At 46.7% G+C, this 21,541-nt stretch overlaps 1 protein-coding gene across 5 annotated transcripts in view; it reads right to left on the minus strand.

Moving 5' to 3' along the window:
- PHF12 (PHD finger protein 12) overlaps positions 1-18,659 on the minus strand; it is a 38,604-nt gene extending 19,945 nt beyond the window's left edge. For 4 of the 5 annotated variants that reach the window (XM_004012512.5, XM_042256575.2, XM_060395292.1 and 1 more), the window contains exons 1-2: positions 18,092-18,659; positions 17,263-17,444 (exon numbers count right to left, since the gene is read on the minus strand). In XM_004012512.5, the coding sequence (XP_004012561.1) occupies positions 17,263-17,444; positions 18,092-18,157 (248 nt within the window). In that variant the 5' untranslated portion in view covers positions 18,158-18,659. Of the gene's footprint in view, positions 1-10,158; positions 16,907-17,262; positions 17,445-18,091 lie in introns of those variants that run through there. The other variant, XM_060395291.1, reaches the window with a different exon arrangement.
- Positions 18,660-21,541: the final 2,882 nt, after the last annotated feature.

The raw sequence follows: 21,541 nt of genomic DNA on the forward strand, positions 1-21,541 counted from the left end.
AACACCACTTGCAGCTCAGTGAAGTCAGAGAATGACAAATCGTCATTTCTCACTTATGTGTGGAATCTAAAAAATGACACAAATAACTTACTTAGAAAAAATACTTGCATAGCAAATTTATGGTTACCAAAGGGGATAGCAGTGGAGGAGGGTAGGGTGGGGGGAAGATAAATTAAGATTTTGTGATTAACATACATACACTGCTAAATATAAAGTAGGTAAACAGCAAGGACCTACTGTATAGTGATGGGAACTATACTCAGTATCTTGCAATAACCTATAACGAAAAAGAACCTGTGTGTGTGTATGTATGTATAACTGAATCACTTTGCATACACTTGAAACACAACATTGTAAATTAACTATAATTCAATTAAAAAATTAAAAAGAAACACAAATTCTGAGCCCTTACTCCAGGTCTACTGAATTAGAAATTCTGAGACAGCCTCAGCAATGTGTTTAACAAGCTCTCCAGGTGATTCTGCTCAATACCCAAGTTTGAAAACCACTGCTATACAGAATAAGGTTACATTTATGCTTAAGAAATTCCTACATTTGGCTCCTGGGATTCACCAACTTAGAATGGTGTGGAGGACTTTTTTTTTCCATAATATATGAAAAATGCTAAAAACAAATTATTTTTTATATATATATATATATATATATATATATATATATATATATATATATATATGCTGTGGATATATAAGGACTCTTCCTTAAGTCCTAGGCCTTAATGCTAGGCTGCTTTACCCTTTTACCTAAAAAGCATTTAGCTTGACAAATTTTCCTAGCTCCTGCTTTGTCAACACATCCCTGGAGCCCTAAGCATACATGTCAGGATGTCCACCGAGCCCTCACAGCTCATTGCTTCCTATTCAGTTTCCCTAGTGGAATCTCAGGAGGATCCTTACCAGGAAGCAGAAAAAAGGAGGCACACTGGCCTACTGAGACAGGCCTTCGAGCCCTAGAGGATCACACGTGAATGTCACCTGTAAAGTCTCCCCTAGTTCTCTCCAATGTATTTCCTCACAGGCCATATCCAAACTAATGAAATGCATGTGTGTAATTTGCAAAGGCCTACAGACTCTGCTATGCTTCAGCAGCTGTCATATTAAAATTAACCCTGAAAGGGCTGTCATTTCTGATTCTGTTTTTCATCATTTCTTTTCATCTGCCTACTGGCTTTGTGTTTTGTATCAAGATAACCTACACCAAACATGTAAAGCAGGCAAGGGTGAGGCAAGGTGGCAGTGGCTTAGATTTTTTTACCAAGATGTGAATGCCCCCCTGGATGCTCTTCTTGCCTTCCTCAATCTATGTCTAACCCTACTGGCAAAATAATTCTGCCACAATTCTGATCATGCCAGTCTCCTAATTAAAAGCCCTTCCATATCGCCCTCCAACCAAAAGGATAAAGTTCAAGCTCCTCAGTACTGCAGGCCAGGAACCTGCCCCTTCCCCAGCTCCATTAGTCTGGTGGCTCCCTACACAGCCCACACTGTTTCTCAACCCTGTGTCTCTCTCTGCTCATGCCAGAGCTGCTACCCACAACCACAAAAGCTGAGCCTCCCTCCAATCCTTCATCTGGTGAACTCCTCATCTTCTGGAGCTCAAGTCAGGCATCATCTCCAGGAAGTCTCCTCTGACAGCCCACGATCCTTTATGGCCCTTCTGGGCCACACTATATACTGAACTCTCAAGGACCCGAATCCCGCTCTCTGCCTCAGTTACCTTTGTATTGCCATACTCTGCATAATGTCTGGCACTCAGCAGGTACACAATAAAGCTTTAAAGAACTGGGGAACACAAAATGAATGGGCTTCTAAGAGGGAATGTAACTGCCCCCTGGCCAAAGTCAGGAGATGAGATGAGGCAATGTGGTTGGGTAGATACTTATTTTGGTAGTTAAATCACACATGAAATTACTCATGTTTTCTGTCACAAAACAATAAGAAGATATCAGAATCAAAGTCCATACCTGCAAGCCTAAACTTCATACAGAAACATCCTACTTAAATCCTCTTTACACAATTTGATTTACCTTTCTTAACACAGGGGTAAAATGCTTAAAATCCATACTAAGCAGCTCTCAAAAGTAGCTCCTGGCTGGCTTCTAAAGGATCACTTTTAGAGATATCATGCTTAAGAACATTTCTCAGAATCCTAGATTATGGCCATGGGCTCCCCTTGTCTGCCCTGAAGTGTGGGATGAGGCCTGCAAGTTTAGGGAGTCATGCAGGAAAGTCAGAGTGTTGTCTCCAGGATGCATATAGACATTTAAAAAAGTGAGGCTTTGCTGCTTTCTTAGAGACAGAACTTGCATCTTGAAATAAATTTGAAAATATGGTCTCTTGAGAGAAGGCAGTAATATCCAAATAGGATGAATAGGGAAGGAAGGTCTGTGTTTCTTGAAAATGACCATCACAGTAGTGGCTGGAAAACAGGAATCACCCACCAAGCTTTCTCATGATGATGATTCTTTCCTCTTTGCTTTGAGCAATTCCTTTCAAGCTATTTGGAAGGCAGTTTTTATAAAAAGCTTTTTTTTTGGCCGTGCCACATGTCATGTAGGATCTTTAGCTCCCTGACCAGGGGTTGAATAAGCGCCCTCTGCACTGGAAATGTGGAATCTTAACCACTGGACAGCCAGGGAAGTCCTTAGGAGGCGGTTTTTCAACTCAGACATCTAGACAAAGATTCATGAAATGGCTCAAGGAAAGACAGGCTGCCACTGGGGTAGGGTAATGGGCTTAGAAACTAGTGCTGAAGATGCTGTTTTGCAAGCAGACTAGTTTTGTTCTGTATCAGAAACAGTGCCAACAGAGAGGATTCCAGGGAGAAAGGAGATTCTGCAGCCTCGGGGTCACTCACACACACATCCTAGGACTCCCCTGCCTCATCCACCCATCTTAAAGCTCCTTCCCTCATTAGAACAGTGTTTTCACAAGTTAAGCATGCAACTTCGAAACAATTATATGCATGCCAGAGTCTTTAAATTATAATACGCCTGTCAAGAAGAACATGGTTCCATCCCAGCTTCCTCTCAATCCTGTATATCAATGAAGACAGGGTGCTGAAGGCCATCCTCTACAGAAGGAAATGATGAAAAGTTAAAGTCAGGTAATGCTGAAATTATCAAAGTTTCTGCTGCTCAGCAATAAAAACCATAAAAACACTACCGTGAGCCAGTGCCGCCTGTAAAGACATCAATGTGCTTCCTAATCACTATGCTTAGAAACAGCGGAGTGAGAATCTCATTTTACATCTGCTTTATTACGGTTCACAAAGTGTTTTCACAGATGCTCACATTTGATCTTCACCATCAAACTGAAAATTCTTACTCCTATCACACAGGTATCTCCAAACTGATTTATCTAAAGCTATAGTCAGAAAGCAGCAGAATGAGAACCAAAATCAGCTTCCTGGTTCTTCCAAATCTTGGGCCCAATCTGTTTTTAAAGAACCTTTGCGAGTTCTCTTATTTCTGGGGAACACAATGGAATATCCATCACGGTAATTTCCTCAACCACAAGATCAAACATTTCCCTCTCCATTAGTCTTCATTTATTGAGTTCCCACTGCTTCCTAACCAATGCCACACTGGAGGCACCATGCTGGAGGAAGGACACAAAGCAAACCAGTTATGACCTGCCCCGTCAAGAAACTCAGCCTCTAGGGAGAGAAGACCAGAGTCATTCACCTACTCAAGTATTTACTGGACACCATGTTATGCTCCCCAGGCAGTGCAGTGATAAAGAATCCACCTGCCAATGCAGGAGACACAGGAGACACACGTTCCATCCCGGGTGGGGAAGATCCCCTGGAGGAGGAAATGGCAACCCACTCCAGTATTCTTGCCTGGGAAATTCCAAGGACAGAGGAGCCTGGTGGGCTACATACAGTTCACAGGGTTGCAAAGAGTTGGACATGACTGAACTCTCTCACTACTCTCCCCCCTTATGCTAAGCAATGTACTAAGTGGCAAGACTTCAGAAACGGTCCTCGCTCTCAAGGATCACAGTTGAGAGGCAACGTGAAAAGGACAGATGGTATCAAGACCACAAACAATCAACTACAAACTGCTTCTTGGCATATAGACCTATGTAAGACTCAACCATTCATGGATCCCAGACAACCCAGAGCCTCAGCAGTTTGGTCTTTTGTACCTGAAGGTGACAGTGGCCCCTCCCTGATTCTTTCTACACCTCAACAGCTGCTATCCAGCAAATGGTAATTAAGCCAGTGAGCTTCTAGAGGTGACGAAGTTAAGGATCTTGAGGTGTTCATGAGACTAGTTTTATTTATTTTTTAAATTTTATTTTTTGGCCATGGCGGGGATCATGTGGGATCTTAGTTTCCTGACCAGGGATAGAACTCATGCCCCCTGAAATGGGAGCACAGAGTCTTAACCACTGGACTGCCTGGGAAGTTCTGAGACTATAGTTTTAGAAGAAGAAGGTGTATTTCGGTATTGCAATGACCTACCTGATAAAGGAATGTTCTGGGAGTGGAGACATTTCCCTGGGAACAGAGACTGAAGTCCACCAAGCATACAGTGGTCCACCAACCACTTTTAGGTTCCTTCTGAGAACTAAGTCCTGGGAAGAAAGGTGAGCCCTGGAAAAGTGTTCTGTACATGAGCTGGCTTGTCTTGGAAAACTGGTAGCTCTTTAGACCACAGGCCAAGGATCTTTATTTTATTTTCTGGCTTCAAAGAATATGGCCAGCAGGGCTAGAAGACAGGCCCCTTCTCCCCAGGACAGAAGGGTGTCCTGGGGGCATGGCGCTCTTACAGAATATCTTCCCATCTTCATGGCTATGGATGTTTCCTTTCAGATCATTTGTTAAAAAGCAATTACTGCAATTATTGGCCAGAGAGCGACTGTTCACTGCTCCTCAACTTGCTATTTATTTTAACTACTACCTGATCTTGAAGACATTGTAAGCTATAAAATACTTCACAACAATGGAGCTTTAAATCTTCAGAGATTGTACAACTGAAGGATATGCATCTCACAGAGTAGCTCTCTGTGAGGCCTGAGAGGGCCTATAAACTGTTAACAGTAACATCTGCACACAAACCAATTAAAAAGCTGGTCAAAGTGGCTTCCCTGGCAGTCTAGTGGTTAAGAATCCGCCATGCAACGCAGGGGGCACCAGTTTGATCCCTGGTCCGGGAAAACTAAGCCTGTGTGCTACAACTGCTGAATCCCACGTGCCTGGAGCCCGGGCTCTGCAACAAGAAAAGCTACCACAGTGAGAAGCCTGTGCACTGCAACGAGAGGAAGCCCATGGGCAACAACGAAGACCCAACACAGCCAAAAATTAAAAAAAAAAAAAAAAAAAAAAGGCTTCTCAAAGACATTAATTATTTCAAGCGAAAACTCCTAAACCTCTGCTGCGGGACTCTAGCATCTGAACTCCCACAAACAAATCAAATGATGTGCCTCTGTTGCTGAAGAGGGTGTCTAGATTGGTCTATTGAGAAAACCACAGACATACACCCCTCAGCTAACTGTTATGCCTGCGCTGGGTCAAAGATTCAAAGTCCAGAGCCAGATGATCCCAACTTACAGCTAAAGGATGGAAGAAGCCCGGTTTTAATTTAGAATGTCTCTCTCATTCACTAATGAGGCTGCAGCTCACCACTGCAGGTGGAAGATGTTGGTAGTTGTCATGGTTCTTGGCTCTCTAATTAAGAGGATCTATTTCAAGTCATATACCAGTGCGGTTGATCCCAGTCTAACCTCACTCATCTCCCTCGCCTATTAATACATGTGAACCTGCCCAACATTAACATTTACTTCAGATTTAGTCGCTACCAGGGGGACCTGTTGCTCCATAGCTCTGTGCTAATTATCCATCCAGCACAAGCAGTTTTTCAATATAGAACTGGAAGGGAGAGGGGGAGGGGATCGAGAGAACAAAGGGAGGAGGGGAGAGGTGAAGGGAGACAGGGAAGCAGAAAGACTGCCTTTTATTTCAGAGATCTCTTTTTTGCATCACAACATGCATTTAAAAATGGTATAGCGCTCTGGACTTTTTTTTTTTTTAATATGTTGTTTCTGATGTATGGCTTGCAAATGTCCATCCAGCTAAGTGACACTGACATTTTAAAACTTGAACCAAAGGCAGTCGGAGAGACATGAAAATATCACCTAACCAAATTAAAAGCTTTGGTGTATGTCTTAAGACAAAAGGAAGCAGGTGGACGAAGAAATACTTAAAGAACACACTCCATTTTCTCTCCCTGGACTGACAAAATATTCTATGTAATACACATAGGAACACTGTTCAAACAGCCTTTCTGTACACAATACACCACAGCCTTCCACTCGGTTCTCTTCTAAAAGAGGTCAGTCAAGTGAACTGGTTAGGGTCCCTCCTGTCAGAACCCATCACTCTCTAAGAATCAGAAGCTCTCCAGCCCCACAAATGGTCATTTCAGGTGAAATAAAATATCAGACTAGAAAGATTTCACTGCCTGCAGCCCCCTTCCCCATCATCTGTATGTCCCCTCCCCTTTTTGGGGTGGTGGTGGTGGGGGGTGTTCAGCCAGCAAACAATAGCACTGAGCGGTTCTGATTTTTAATTTCACAGTTCACGGGTCTCATCCATCCACGTGAGGTCCACTACCAGATAAAAATCCTGCATTTATATTTAACGGCATTGTGCAAGACCGACTGCTGAAGACAATACACGCTCAGAACAGGCCTCTTCTCTCTGACCAGCCCTGCTGCTCTTGGCCAGCTCAGGAGATGTGTCGGCACTAGTCAAAGCGGGATCGCTGACAGGACCATAGCCGTGTCTCAGCCTCCCAGCAGCCATCTTGATCTACAAAGGCATCTACCCGCATAGAAAACAAGCCTTTTATAAACTGAAATCAGTTTCTGTCCTGGAAAAGCTAAGAGGTGACGGTTCAAGTTTAATTTAAAAACATCTGTTTAAATTAAAAGCTGTATTAATCATTCCTCAATTTACTGGTCTGTGTTTTGAAGGAACAAAACTTAATGAAATTTAAATGTCAGAAGAAATGTAAGCTTCCCCTGGACACTTGTGTGGGCATTAGCTTTTCCCTTCGTGGATGGCCTACCTTTCAAAGGCAGGAAAGATGGCCACACTGAAGGATACTGAAGAGATGAAGTGGAGAGAAAGTTCACGGGGTCCCTAAACCTTAATTTCTTCCTCTCCTTTATCCCAGCTACTGACTCAAATACAGCTAATGCCACAAAGTACATAAAAAGTACACGCACTGCTGGTTTTTTCATGCAGAGCCTCAGTGGCTGTGTTAACAAGGAGGCCAATGCAGTGCCAGACCATTACAAACGCCCCATTGAGAAACTTAGCTAGTTGCGTCACTTCCACAGGCATATAATCCTTTCAAACTAGCTGACTGTGCCCCCCAATTTTATTGCCTTCTATGTAGAGCTTCACTGGCCATCCTCCCAGTGAAGGACACCTGGAGAAGAGGATTACAAGTAGTGCAGGGCAAGGAGGAGGTGGGGCAGACCACCGACAGTTATACCAGGTGTTTGCCTCTGCTAACTTCTCTACAAGCCAAGCCCCGGTGCCACAGGACCTGATCACTGGTGTGGCTGTTCTTGCAATCCTGGCTTCTCTACAATGGAAAATGAGCTGGCTGCAAACATTTTAAAAATGGGCTTCATTCATTCACCTAATGATGGATGCTGGAGTCCACTTGTTTTAGAAAAGAGTCGATATTCTGGCCTCAACAGTCACTTTTTAATAGTCTCAGGGAACATTCCATGGGAAAGTAGAACAATTTAACTGTGTATTCCATAAAAGTCTCCAAGGTATGGAAAACTGGGTACTGTTTTGTGGTCAAATTTCAGTGGACGACCAAGAGTAAGGAAATAGCCAGACCATACTCTTCTTGTGAACACAGCTCAGGGAATCTGGAACGGTTCACATCTTACAGATACCGGGCCTAAAATTCTATAAGGTTGGGAAAACTGAAAACAGTGTAACATCTTAGATGTAGGGAGACCAACTATTTGAAATCCAGCTAAATGTGGAGAGCAGGTTTCTACCCATGGCCCAGCTGCTCTTCCCCAGGAAGGATTTCTGCTTCATTTACTCTCCTCTGACAGGGTCTTCTTTAAAAAAAAAAAAAAAAAAGGAAGGAGGCGGCATAAAGCTACCATTTGGGCCGAAACAGCACAGGACTTATTCCCCTCTTCTTTGACTCTGCCGCTCGCCCCTCCCCCAGTTTCACTCAGAAACCTCAAAGCTCCCCGCCCTGCCTGGCTGAAGTAATCTCCTGGGCACGCTGTCAGACTGTGCTGTCGTGGTTTGATGCCACAGCTAAGTGCTGACTTGGGCTTCTGAAGCCTTCCAGTTATACCCCTGGTGACCTATTTAGGAGCTAAACACACTTGTCAGAGACAGCGCCATGATTCTTCCTTTCTGCCCACTGTTCTCTCAGATGGTCCCCAACCAAAGAACAATCACCCTAAAGGCCTGAAAGTGTGCACACAAATGGTAAGACTTGTGGAAAGCTTGCATGCAGCAAGCATACAGGCCCTGGACAGGAGTTCTTTCCTGTGACTTAAATAACCAGCAGACATTTTTCTTACTTCAATGCCACAAACTGCAGCCCAAAGTCAAAGATGTCTGATATCATGGAGTCAGGTGTCAGAATTACCTTGAGTTAGATGACTGTCATCTCTGCCAGGCAAAACTGAGAGGACTACCAAGGAGGGATAAAGCAAAACACAGATAATAGAGCAAAACAATGTCAATATCAGCATCAACAAAGGTCAAAATTAGTGACAGAATTCTCCCTATATTTAAGATGGTCTTTCATAAAAATGGTAAGCAAGGTCAAGGAAAGTTAAATATGGCCAACTCAGGTAGAGGACTATGAAATATTACAGGTTTAGACACATTTAATGAGATTCACGTAGTAAAATATTCACAATGTATTTTGACCAATAACTGATTGTTCATGGAGAAAGTTCACCGTAGAGTTTCTCCCTAGTGTTTTCAGAGCTTCGTTAAAACCAGGAATCAGGAGAACTCTGACAGTTAGTGAACATGGGAATTAAAAAGCTCCCAGCTCATCGCAGGAGCCCATGGCTGGCAGAAAGAACAGGAGCAGCTCCACACTGCCCAAATTTGTAATGCAGGGACTTTTCTAAACTCACTCAAAGTTCCATGCAGTTCATTAGCTTTTCTGCTCTGTTCTTTGCACAAATGCAGACAGGGGAACAAATACCCAGCATCCTTCTGAGGATCACAGCTGGATAAAAGCCTGTAAAATGTATTGGCACTGCCTCGAATTTAACCTTGCTAGCAATTCTGAGGCACCCCCACTCCTGCCTGGCCTGGAGGTACAGTGATGTCTTTGGCCTATGCATAAATTCAAATCCCACAGAATCCTCTCCTGTTTTGTGCTGCGCTGTATTCAGACGTGTCCAGCTCTTTGCGACCCCATGGACTGCAGCCCTCCAGGCTCCTCTGTCCATGGGACTTCCCAGGAGAGAATACTGGAGTGGGTTGCCATTTTCTTCTCTGGCCGATCTTCCCCACCCCAGGCTCAAACTTCCATCTCTTGCATCTCCTGCACTGGCAGGCGGATCCTTCACCACTGAGCCACCTGGGAAGGCCCCTCTCCTGCTCACTTGAGTTTATTTCAAAAATAGCCTTATACAAGCCCAAAGCAGTGAGAGAGACCAACGTTAGGTTCAGGGATTAACACTCTATACCCCGTAACTAAGGCTTTTGTCCTTTCAAGACCAGGAAACATTTCCTGGGAGATACCCTGGATAATTTGTCAGAAAATAGGAGAAGGGCAAAGATTAAACACCCAAGCTACTAATACATAGGGAAAGCAAACATAATTAGGGAGAAAGGAACGGTCACCGTGTTTGTGTTAACAAAGGTACCATCCGCTTCAAAGAACCCAGACATCATTTCTGTTACCCAACCAGTGTTTATCTTTGCACCTCTTTCATTTGTGACACCACTAAGTATTATGCAACAGTGAGCAGAGGAGATGGGTCAGTCTCCGGTTTTTAACTAGTTTAGTGAGCACTGAGTATAGGATTGCAAAAGGGAAAGGAGTGTAGTTCTTTGAACGAATGAGTCAAGTTTTTCATTACTTAGAAAATGTCATCCATCTGCAAGGTATACCTGGAATTTGCTTATTGTGAATTCAACAACAGCTGTGTGTAACGGCCAAGCCCCTCTTCACTGATGGGTCAAATCAACGATTCCTCCTTTTATCAGTGTCCAATACATCCCTCAGTGTCTTTTGCCTCCCATACAAAACTTCATCTTTAGAAAAAAGAACAAAAAAAAAAAAAAAAAAAAAAAAAAAGAAAGACTTCATCTTTATTCTTATTTGTTGAGACTAGATTTAGGAAAAAAAAATTAAGGCTTAAAGGATGAGGAATTTGATATCTGGAAATGGCAGGCAGAAAAAGGAGTCACCCTCTTATTCTTCTGAACTGTTCTCGAGTCATGGGAAAGGCAGTCAGCTAGCGACCTGTGCATGCAGCCTGGGCACAGTGACAAATCCGCAACACCAAAGTGCCTTTCTAAAATTTGGTCTAGGACTTGCACTGAATACAATGTCCTCTTCTTGCAGGAAACTGGCAGAGGGACAGCTGTACTCCTGTCCTGTCCCTTGGGAGGCTAGCATTATGCAGAGGTGCTCTCAGAAGTGTCACTCACTGAATGGCAATGCAGCTGGCCCATGCTGTACTTCCTAGGGGCTTTAAGTCAAAGGAAGAGCAGTGGAGGGGGGAAGGCAAACTCCACCCCCCCCCCCCCGCTCTAATTACTTAAAACTCTGGCACTTTAAAACTAGAATGCATTTCCAGGAGCCTGTGCTGCATTATCACAGTAAATGCCATCATAACCTCAACCAGAATTTTCTACCAGGTTGGCCTGCTTAGCTACACACCCAAGGAATTGCTGTTTATGCACTGGGGGTGGGACACAAAAGCTCAGAGATGGATTTTAAAACTCTTATCCAGAACTCAAAACAAAAAACAATCAATTTCATCTATTTACTATTGTGCTAGCAACTTGTAGAAGAAAAAATATACCCGTTTCTGTTAAGAAGCAGGACACCTGCATTTCTAGGGTACAAAAAAAAAAAAAAACAGCCCTCCTGGTTTCTTTTATAACCTACATAAAACTTTCAAGCAAACAGTCTCTGCGTGCTGTCTCCCTGTTTACTGCTATCTGGCTTAGATATAAAAATACATATAAACCGGTGAGGAGTTCACTGCAAGGTTCGAACCAACTTTTTGTTCTTGTTAACTGGGATCAAAAAGCTCACTAATTTGCCTATAGTTATGTCCACCCCAAGGCTGCTACCTATCAAACTGAGGTGATTAAAATCTTCCTCCTTAAACCAGGGCCCTCCATGTATGAGAAGTGTCTGTACACAGAAACTTTCTATTGTGGCTGGTGGGAGACAGCTGACAGATTTTTTTTTATACATCCTCCATGGTAACTTCTAGCTTTACTTTTTTGCTAAGAGTGGTCACCCAGAAAAGCTAAAATAGCAACATACCAAATCATTATAAGGTTCCCTCTACTGAGACACATCATCCTGAGTTCATGAAGAAAAATCCTTTCCTTACTGTCTCAACATAGACAACATAGGCAAAGACATTAAAGTGTGCTTAAATCAACCATCTTTTACTAGGTAAGAGTGAAAATTAAAAAATAAGAAGATGGGGGAGTGAAAAGACAACCCACAGAATGGGAGAAAACACTTGCAAGTCATATATCTGACAAAGGACTTGTATCTAGAACACATAAAGAACTCTTACAACTCAGTAATAAAAATACAAATAAAATCAGACAAAGGATCTGAATAGACATTTTTCCAAGAAAATATACAAATGATCAAAAAGCACACAAAAAGATGTTCAATATTGTCAGCCATCAGGCAAATGCAAATCAAAACCACAGTGAGATAGCATGTCATACCCACAGGATGGCTTTTATCAAGAAGACAAGTAATAGCTACCACTGAAAAGGATGTAGCGAAACGAGTGCTCACACAGTGCTGATGGCAATGCAAAATGATGCAGCCACTTGGGAACATAGTCTGCCAGTTCCTCACAGGTTAAATACAAGAGTTACCATACGACCCAGTGATTTTACTCCTGGGTATATACCTAAGAGAAATGAAAACAGATGTCCATGCGAACGCTTGCACTCAAGTATCGATAGCATGATTATTCACAAGAGCAAAAAGAAATAACCCAAATAGCCATCAACTGATGAATGGACTTAAAAAATATGGTGTGTGTGTATACATATATAAAATACAGTACTCATACACAGAATCGTTTGCAGCCATAAAAAAGAAGGAAGCACTCACAAATCTTAGAAGGGTGAACCCCGAAAACTCACTGAGCCGTCTTGAGTACCACTTGTACTTCTACTCAAGAGCTTAATAAAAAAGTGTTTCATGCAACACACAGTAGTGACTATCTGAATTCCTCTTCAGTTCAAATTAAATTTATTTGCCTTTATGATCTGGCTTTCAAAAAATTCTCTTGGAAACACACTTGATTAAGAATTTTAAAAAGACCAAGATGAATCTCACCTCCCAAGATTAAAATGAAGGCAGTACCTAAATATGACTTTTACACATTTAAACACGTTAACAAACAAACAAACATAAAAACCCCAATGCCACATAACTCATTTACAAAGGCCTCAAACAGTCCTAACGTATTAGTGGAGCCCATCTGTAAAGTACTTTGAGAGCCTTAAAGAACAGCACAAGATCGACATTTTCTGAGTAAACAACTCATCCCAAAAGTATTATCCTTATATTTTTATTTACTTTTTTTATCCCTATATTTTTAAACAGTGTTTATCTGTTTATCTGTTTGAACTACAGCACTCATTTCATTAGAATTGGCCCTTGAGCCCCACATTAAGTTTACAAAACCTTTGGTAAAAATAAATGAAATAAATCTAAAAAAAAGTAAAGTTCACAAAGCATGCACATTGAAATTGAGTTAAAGTTAAATGTTAGTGGAACCTCGATGTCTGAGTGGATCATTTAAAAATACCACACATCCAGATTCTAACACAACACAGCAAATGCAAAAATAAATAAAATAAACATAAAATCAAATTAGGGTTGTTTTTTAAAGAAATCTTTTAGCCACTCTGCACAGCATGTGGGATCTTAGTTCCCCCACCAGGGACTGAACCACATCCCCTGCAGGGGAAGCAATATTAAGCACTGGATCTCCAGGGATGTCCCAGGTTTGTTTACTGTTGAATCATTTCACTCTGAGGGGGCAGAACGGAGGGAGTTCAGATGCTGTCATCTCTAGTTCTTCAGTGCCAGGCTTCTGAGCACTCAGAATGTCAGAAACAAAAGACTTGTAAGATAACACTAAAATAAATTATTTTAATTCACCACTTGCTTGATACTATTCTAATGACAACAAAAGCAGAAAAATCACCCCCTTAGAAGTTCAAACAGTATATAGGTTTTCTACAAGGCAGTTTTCTACTGTGTGTGAAACCTTTCTTGTTATGACTCACTGAAAATTAAATATGCAAAACTCCAAGCTGAGCTTAGTTTTTTGCCTGTGCACAGAGACCTTTTTACTCTCATTCTTCGAAAACCTCGTTTTGGATCTTGCTGCCAACACCAGAGAGAGGAAAGCCGGCCAACAATTCCAAATATAACATGCGGAGGCAAATGCTACAGAAATCTGTCTGACGGGAAGCGACCATGCTGAGGTCTGCGAGGGAGATGCACTTCCAACCAGACCATTCTGGTCCCTCAGACTGTCTGCAGCAAAATGCAATCAGAAGGAACTATTTAGGTTCCAGTCAGCCTCACTAGTGATGCCCTATGGTACTCACTTTGCTCCTGAGAACAATCCCATCCATCTCAAACAGAAAGATGGGTCAGCTGCAACTAGAGCTCTAATTTTTCTTTTTTTTAAAGGCTAATTTTTAGGGACCAGTCCATGGAGATCAGTATTTTCAGAAAGCTCAACAATTATGATAAGGGTCAGGTTCATCAGGGAACACTTGAAAACACCTCTTTCTAGTTCTCTAGGGCAAATTTAGTAATCCTTACCACCACTCTGAATAACTGATAAACCAGTTAAACTTGGATAAAATGGATTACCCTATTACTTAAACAAATATGAAGACATCAGCTCCTCAAGTTCAATTCTTCAGTGAGTCCAGGATTCTGAGCACAGAACAATCCATTCCCTCACCTAGAAGGTTATCAGAGAAAACCCAGAAACAGGGCTCCCGGTCTAATCGGGAAGAAAGGTTCCTCATACACAGCACTGGCCCCTGAGAAAAGATAATTAAAACAGCTTATTGGACCAGTCAATTCCTCCAGTAGGTTATCTTAGAAAAATCCCCTGTGGTTATGGCCATGTCACTAAGTCCAGCAAGTGAAGTTTGCTTAAAATCACTTCTGGAGCATTTTACTAGATCCTGTTCACCGTGAGATAAGCTGGTCAGGCACCCTAGAGACTGCAAGAGGACTTGTCTCCCGGGGCTTTGAATGGAGACCTACAGCAGCACTGCGATTACGACCTACAGAGCTTGCAAAACTCCATCTTCACTTCTGTACATTCTGTACAAGAGGAAAATCATTACTATGCTTATGTAAATAATCCAGTCTTAGCCAGATAAAAAGGGAAGCAAGAGAGAACAGACACACCTCCTAAACTCACTCTCACATGACACAAATAAGTGATAATGGGACAAATTACCGAGCACAATCAGGAATCAAAAATTTCTGACACTATTAACTGCTTGACCTAACTACTCTGGTTGAAACAGTTAAAGAAATACTTCTCCTGGGCTAGAAAGAGTGTGGGGTAGGAAGCAGTAAAGTGGGATAAACCTCACTTTGAAAGAAGGCTTCCTGCCTTTGTACCAGTATCTACAATGTTTTGTGATTTTTGTAACTACTCAGATACATCAACGTTACATTCAGTACTGGCATCTTCAAAGAGGAAACTGGAGATGTGAAACAAGGGCTGTCTCATTTACTAGGATTCTCAAATCTCTGATTACCAGTTTCCATTCATGGTCTTAAAAACAAAAAGTAGTCAATGAAATGCACAGTCTGAATCTCAAAAAGACAGAAGGAAAAGCACCTCCCTCTCTCCTACCAGCTAAAGTAGAACTGTTAATTGTTACAACTTGACAAGACTTGGACTCATCTAGTGCAAAGATTCAGGAGTTAGGTTTTAGAGTTTAAAAGCCCAATCTCGGCAAAACAGCACACTTTCCCCCTGCCTGAGGTTTTTAATAAACAATTTCAGCTTGATTAAACAAATGATAATAAAGAGCTTACAAAAGTCTCACTCAATATGGGAATCACCCTTCTTCGTTAACATTCACTTCATTCTAGAGGTAAAACATTAACCCATGTTTTAAATCAAGGAGTCTACAATTCACTCTTAGTATGTATCAAACACAATCACAACACAAACAAAAGCAATAGGGAATAACTGGTAAGCAACACAACACCACCCAGTACAAATCTCTTCTGTGCTCAACAACAGCACAGGAAATGTGACAGGAGATGGCTTACACCTTATAGGAAGCAAAGGCTAAAAACCACAGACCCTTCCTGCTGGCCTTAGTCACTAAGCAATAAAAATTTTAAAGCCATCAGCAAAGATCCCTCCAGGATAATCATTTTTGTCCCTGCAACATTACAAGCCAAGATGGGGTGCTCTCCCGGGCAAAGGAATTTTGGGAATGGTAATGGGAGCTTCCTACAAAACTTCTGACCACAGACTTAATTTGCCCAGTATCACTCATCTGTCTAATAAGTGTTCCCAAACCTGCAATTAGTACAAATACACAACAGGCACTATTTCACCAACCTGGGGGCGGAATGTGAATGGAACTGTGTAGAGAGCTTAAGGAAACCCTCACTTTATGGTATTTTTTTTTTTTTAAAAGAGAAGGTTAAAAATGGCAATATCAAAAACGGGTGGGAACAAACGCAACAGCCCCTCTCTTTCCCGCTCTCTCCCCAGCCATCTCCTCTTGCAAACATCTGCCTCAGTCAACTGTTGCTGAACAGAGCAAGAGCCATCCGAACAAGAATCGATCGGGGTCCTGGCGCAGATGTGGGATTTTTGAGGAAGGCCGAGGTGACTTCTCCAGGCAGGAGCTGGAGTTTACACTCTTCTTGGTCGGATTGTTCTGGGCTGAGCCGGTGAGGAGGATCAAGCAGCGGGCGACTAACCCCGGTCCCTCCCTCCCTCTACGGTCTCTCCCCTCCCCTTGCGTTCAGTAAGTGGGGGGGAGAAAAAGTGCCCGGCTTTCCAGCTCTCCGCTCCTTAAAAATGCCCTCGCGGAGCCAGGGCACACAGAACCCCGGCAGCAAAGAATTTTGCAGAGAAGGGTTCGCCGATCCGGAGCGGAGCAGTGAAATCGGCGCCCAAGGGCAATTTTAATTGTCTAACCCGGCTCGATTTCCTAAGAGGCGGCAGCGCGGGGAGGGGAGGGAAGAGGCAGGCAGCTCCGACAGGCAACAGGGGCAAGCGGCGGGAGAGAAAGGGGACCCCAGCGGCAAGACCCCAGCTCCGGCCCCCGACGAGCTTCCGCCGAAAGGACTCCGAGGTTACCCCCACCGTTCCCCGGGAGACGTCTGCAAATCATATATGCAGCCAAAATGGCGCTGAGAATAAAAATATAATTTAAAGGCGGGTCGCCATATTGTAAACAGAGAAGCAGAGCACAGACGGACTCAGAGACACCCTCCATGATTTCTTCCATGGCCGGGAGCGCCCGGGTGCCGGGTCCCTCAGGCCTGGACCAGGGCAGCTCCTGCGGCAGAGGGCTCCCGCGCACCCACCCCGAGGACAGCCCATCCCGGCAGGAGCCCGAGGGCGGCGGGCGGACGCGCGGGCGGCGAGCGGCGCAGGGCCCGGAGCTCCTCCCCTTCCTCCCCCGCCACCGCCGGCCGTGCCCCACCGGGTCCGTCCCGGCTCCCCAGCGACTTCCAATCCCAGATGGGGCACTCCGCACTCCTCCCCACCCCCACCTCGGGGTCCGGACCTACGGCTGCTCCTCCCCCTCAAACGGCCGGATCCGGGCCGCACCTGGGGGCGGGGAGGCGCTCGCCCCAGCGGCTGCAGAGAGCTAGCGGCTGCAAGCGCCCGTTATCTCGGCCAGCAGGGGTAGGCCGGGTGAAGGAATGTGCCGGGAAGGGTCCGCCAAGGGGCTCCGGAGGGGGTCCCCAGACCTTACCAGCACTGGAGATGGAAGGCGGCCGGGCAGTGGTCACAGCACAGGAGGTCCCCACCTTCCTTGCAGCTATCGCAGCTGTCGTGGTTGGTGGCCCTGCCGCTTCTCCGGGGCTCCTTCTCAGGCTTCCGACTCCGCTTTTCGGCCTCGTCCGTCTTGGGGGGAGCCAGCAGAGCTTGGATTTGCTGCACACACATACAAATGGCGTGTGTGCACACTCGGAGCTCCCGGGCGGTCCGTCGCCCCCCCGGCGCGGCTTCTCCGTCACCCACCCCTCTCCCCCCTTTTGTCCTTCTTCCTCCCATTCAGGCTGCTCCCAGAACCTCTTAGCCCCCGGAACCAGGGGGAGGCCACCCTAACCGCGTTCCTGCCGCACAACAACGAGCACCGCTTCTTCCAAATGGGGAGGATCAGAGTAGGGGGATGGGGAGAGGGTGCGCGGTTCCCTTCTCGCCACTTCCTTGTATGGACAGTGGGGGACTCCAAAGCCAGGCTCGGGAAGGGCCTGAAGCCCGGTACCCGGACGTGCTGGGGGAAGCACAAAGGGGCCGACAAGAAGGGGGTGGGGAGGCCCGCCGGTGCAAAGAGATGGAGTGGGTTGGCGCTTCGGGAGAGCGAATCGAGGTCGGCGGGTAGGTGAAACTGCTGCAAACGTCCTCGGCGGCTGAGCTCGGCCCCCCGAGTTGCAAAGATGGGAGGGAGAGTCTCGGTGAGGAAGAGCCCCCCCTCCCCCGGCCCTCTTGCGCTGCGAGCTCAGGGCCGGCTTTGTGGGGCGGAGGGCGGAGGTTCCCTCCCGGCGCTGGGGGAAGGGGATGAGGTGGGCCACTCTTACCTCCATCAGCCCCCCCGACGTGTCCAAGTCGTACACGATCGTCTTGGTCTCCATTTTCTCCCACATTCATCCACCTCCCGGGCTGGGCGCTCTCTGCTCCGGCCCCCCCAACCCCGGGGGGAGGGGGGAAGCGGGGGGAGGGGGCGCTCCTGACCCCGGCCCTTCTTCTTTTTTCCAAACACGGGTCCCGACTTCCTCGCCCTGGCTCCCCCCCACCCCCCGGCCCCCAGTCCCCGGGACGGCAGCGTCCTCCCCACGGGCCGTGAGGGGGGAGCGGCCCCTCAGCCCCGGCCCGGCGGCTGGCTGCACGGTGGGTCCCGGCTCGGGGGGGGTCAGGCCTCGGCGGGGCCTAGTCCCACAGGCTAGAGCCGGCGCTGGCGACCGCTGGTCCGGCCGGGAAGGCTGGCGGGCGCTGCCATCCCGGGGTTGGGGGGATCGGAGGTGGGGGGGTGAGAGGTTAGGTGAGGTTGTGGTACGTGAGGTGACTGCGGGGAGGGTGATGGGGGGGTGGTCCCCGGGCTCCGCCTCTCGCCGCCGCCGCCGTCTGCGTCCCGGCTGCCGCGCACTTGGCGCAAACTTACCGCGAGCGCCCGCAAAGCCACCCGCGCAGGCGCCCCGGGATCGCCGCTCGCCGCGCGCAACCGCAGTGACAGCCGGCGGCCGGGCTCCCGCGCAGCCGCAGAGAGGGGGCACCCCCCGGCGCGCAGCCGCGCTGGCATTCGTCTGGAGCGCCGATGCCCCGCCTTTCAGCCCTGCGCCAGCGTACTGTGAGGGTAGGGCGGGACTTGATGTCTCGCGCAGGCGCTTGGGAAAGCTCCGAAGGGTCACGGCGCAGCCGCACGGACACCGGGGCTCTTCATCCATTGGTGTTTGAGTGTAGACCGAGAGGACTCTAGTCTCGCGCAGGCGTGTTGCGGGTGCTCCCCTCCCGCCCCACAATAACACGGCCCGCGCCGGCGCAGGCGTATTGTCACCAGAAGGCCCTAACAAGAATGCTTCTCCTTTCGCCATTTTGGTAGTGGGTTATAGACTACTATGCCCTTGGAGTCCTCAGGCGCGAACAGAAAGAAGCAAAGTGTGGTGTTGGCTGGTGCTGGTAGGCTGTCGGTGACAGCATGTCCTCCTAGGGATGTTGTACTGGACTGTTTGGGTCCAGCGTCAGGTGTGGCTGGACCAGGCGCCATATTGGTAAAGAGAAAAAGAAAAGCCATCGCGACGGAAAACGATGGTTTTGGTGTCGGGTTGGATGGCTTCTGTTCTCTCTTCCCTCCCGCTCCCAGCAGTAAATTTTAGCCTGAGCATCCCTGCCTTTCGTAGCGAAGGCACCGTGGAGGTCTGCCTGCCCGACACCACCCTCTTTTGATTACTGTCTCTGAAAATTGCCCTCCAAGAGGAAACCAAAGGCTAAGAGTTTGTAATGCTGACAACGCCCAGCTACCTGCCCGCAGTGGACTTCAGCTCCCAGTTTGCAACGCGCCAAGGTCCAAAGGGCGAAGGGAGAGCATTGCACCCTGGGAGCAAGAATCGCGATGGGTCTGGTGGATTCTGGGAGCCGTAGTTTCGTGTGCGTGCGATGCAGTGTAATGTAGGATGGACTCGGGGAAGAGGGAGATACCTTTCAGAGCTGCCGCTGTATGCTGGGATTTATAGTCTGAAGGTCTCATCTCGGACTCTGGGCAGGGCTTCACGCTCTCCACCGCGCCTGTCCCTCCCTTTGGTGCCATCTACGAAGATGGCCAGTTGCCTCTGCCTGACTGTAGATGAAGCGGTGGAGGAGGGAGGGGCATCATTGCGCCTGATACGAGGTGTTTAGTTGGCATTGTTACCAGGTAGCTGTGTCCTGGCTCACTTTTGATATTAAGGTATCCTTAGCATTCTCAGAAACCTAAAACTGGAAAGGGCTTAAAACCTAAAACCATCTGTATTAACCTCTTCATATCCTGATGCATAGAGAAGAGTAGTGATTGCCTAGTTCACATAGTGAATTTATGGCAGACCTAAGAATGAGACGTATTTTTTTAATTCCCAGGCTAGGATACTGTCTAACTGCCTGAACGGCTTTGCTGCTTTGGGGTGGGGGATAGTAAGGAGGATGAGTCTGATAGGGTGAGGTCGTGGGGGTGTGGTCTTAGGTTTCTGTTCTTCTGACTTTCCTAATGGTCCGGTTGGTGCCTGGGAAGAATAATAAAGTCCTGGGCCTTATTGATCAAGCAGGGGAATATGTCATGTAGATCGGCCCTCTCTACCCTCTACCAGCCTCAGCAAACAAGAAATCTTAGTGGCTCTGGGACAGAGAGAGAAGGGCTGAGCTAGAAGTATAGAAGTGGCTGGACCTTATGTCTTCTTAGGCAGTATTTCATGCTACAGATGCTCAGAAGTGGGTATATCATGGACCCTCTCCTACTGGCTTTCTTCCTACAGCTCAGGGCCCAACCATGCTGCTGTGTCAGCCTGAAGGTATTATGGGGCAGATAAGTAAGTCACTGGCCCATGCCCAAAGAGCAAGGCTTTGCTTTGATCAACACTGTCACTGCAGTTGAGAACAGAGAGGCATTAATGGGTTAATGAGGGAAATAATACTTGGCTCTGTTGACAAGTACCAGGGTAACTAATCACTCTACACACCTTCCTCTCAGAACTTGGAGGGTGAGGTCAGCCCAGTGGGGCTAGCAGTTGGTGCCACCTTGGAGAGCTCCAGCCCTGGATGTGCCAGGGGGATTGAGGAGAGCAGGTGGGATACACATGCTTTTGGAAGTGACCTCTTGTGGCTAGTGTAGGCACTGCATTCTGCATGGGCTGGAGCCTCTCCATCCAAGGTGGCTTGTGGTAGGACCAGGAGGTGGCCAGCCATAAGTGATCCAAGATCCCTGTGTTGGATAACTTTAGAAGTTCTGGTTGCTGCTACCATTTCTGTCTTCTGGCTTCTGAGTGCCCACAACTCCCTGTTGCCTTCCTTCTGCTCTTATTCTGGAGAGCAGCCTTGCAGAGCACACCTCTAAGCATGGATGTGTGTGATGCAGACCAAGCCTGGCTAAACACATCCCAGGAGATTCTGGGGGCCATAGGGAAGGGGCATAGATGCTGGGAGGGACCAAACAAGGCAAACTTAAGCACATCCTCTTCAGTCACCTCTTTCTGGAGTCCATGGACACAGCTTTTGTTAAATTAGAAGCTAAGCCCTCTAGGCTGCATTGCCTTCGCACTGGACAGTCTGGATGTTCTCTGAGGCCAAGACAGACCAGAGCCCCACGTTCAGGGACTCAGTCTCTGATCCCTATTCCAGTTTCCTAAACCTTGCTAGCTGGAACGAAGTCAAGGAAGAGAGGCGTCAGGTTTTCTGGGCTTTTCAGCAATACGATGGGTTTGAGGACAGACTTAGGACTATGCCAGGCTTTGGTTCTGGACCTAGCCAAGACGGGAAGTGAAGCACTGGGATGGCCGAGCCATTTC

This window comes from Ovis aries, chromosome 11 (genome assembly GCF_016772045.2).
Source record: "Ovis aries strain OAR_USU_Benz2616 breed Rambouillet chromosome 11, ARS-UI_Ramb_v3.0, whole genome shotgun sequence".
Classification (NCBI taxonomy): domain Eukaryota; kingdom Metazoa; phylum Chordata; class Mammalia; order Artiodactyla; family Bovidae; genus Ovis; species Ovis aries.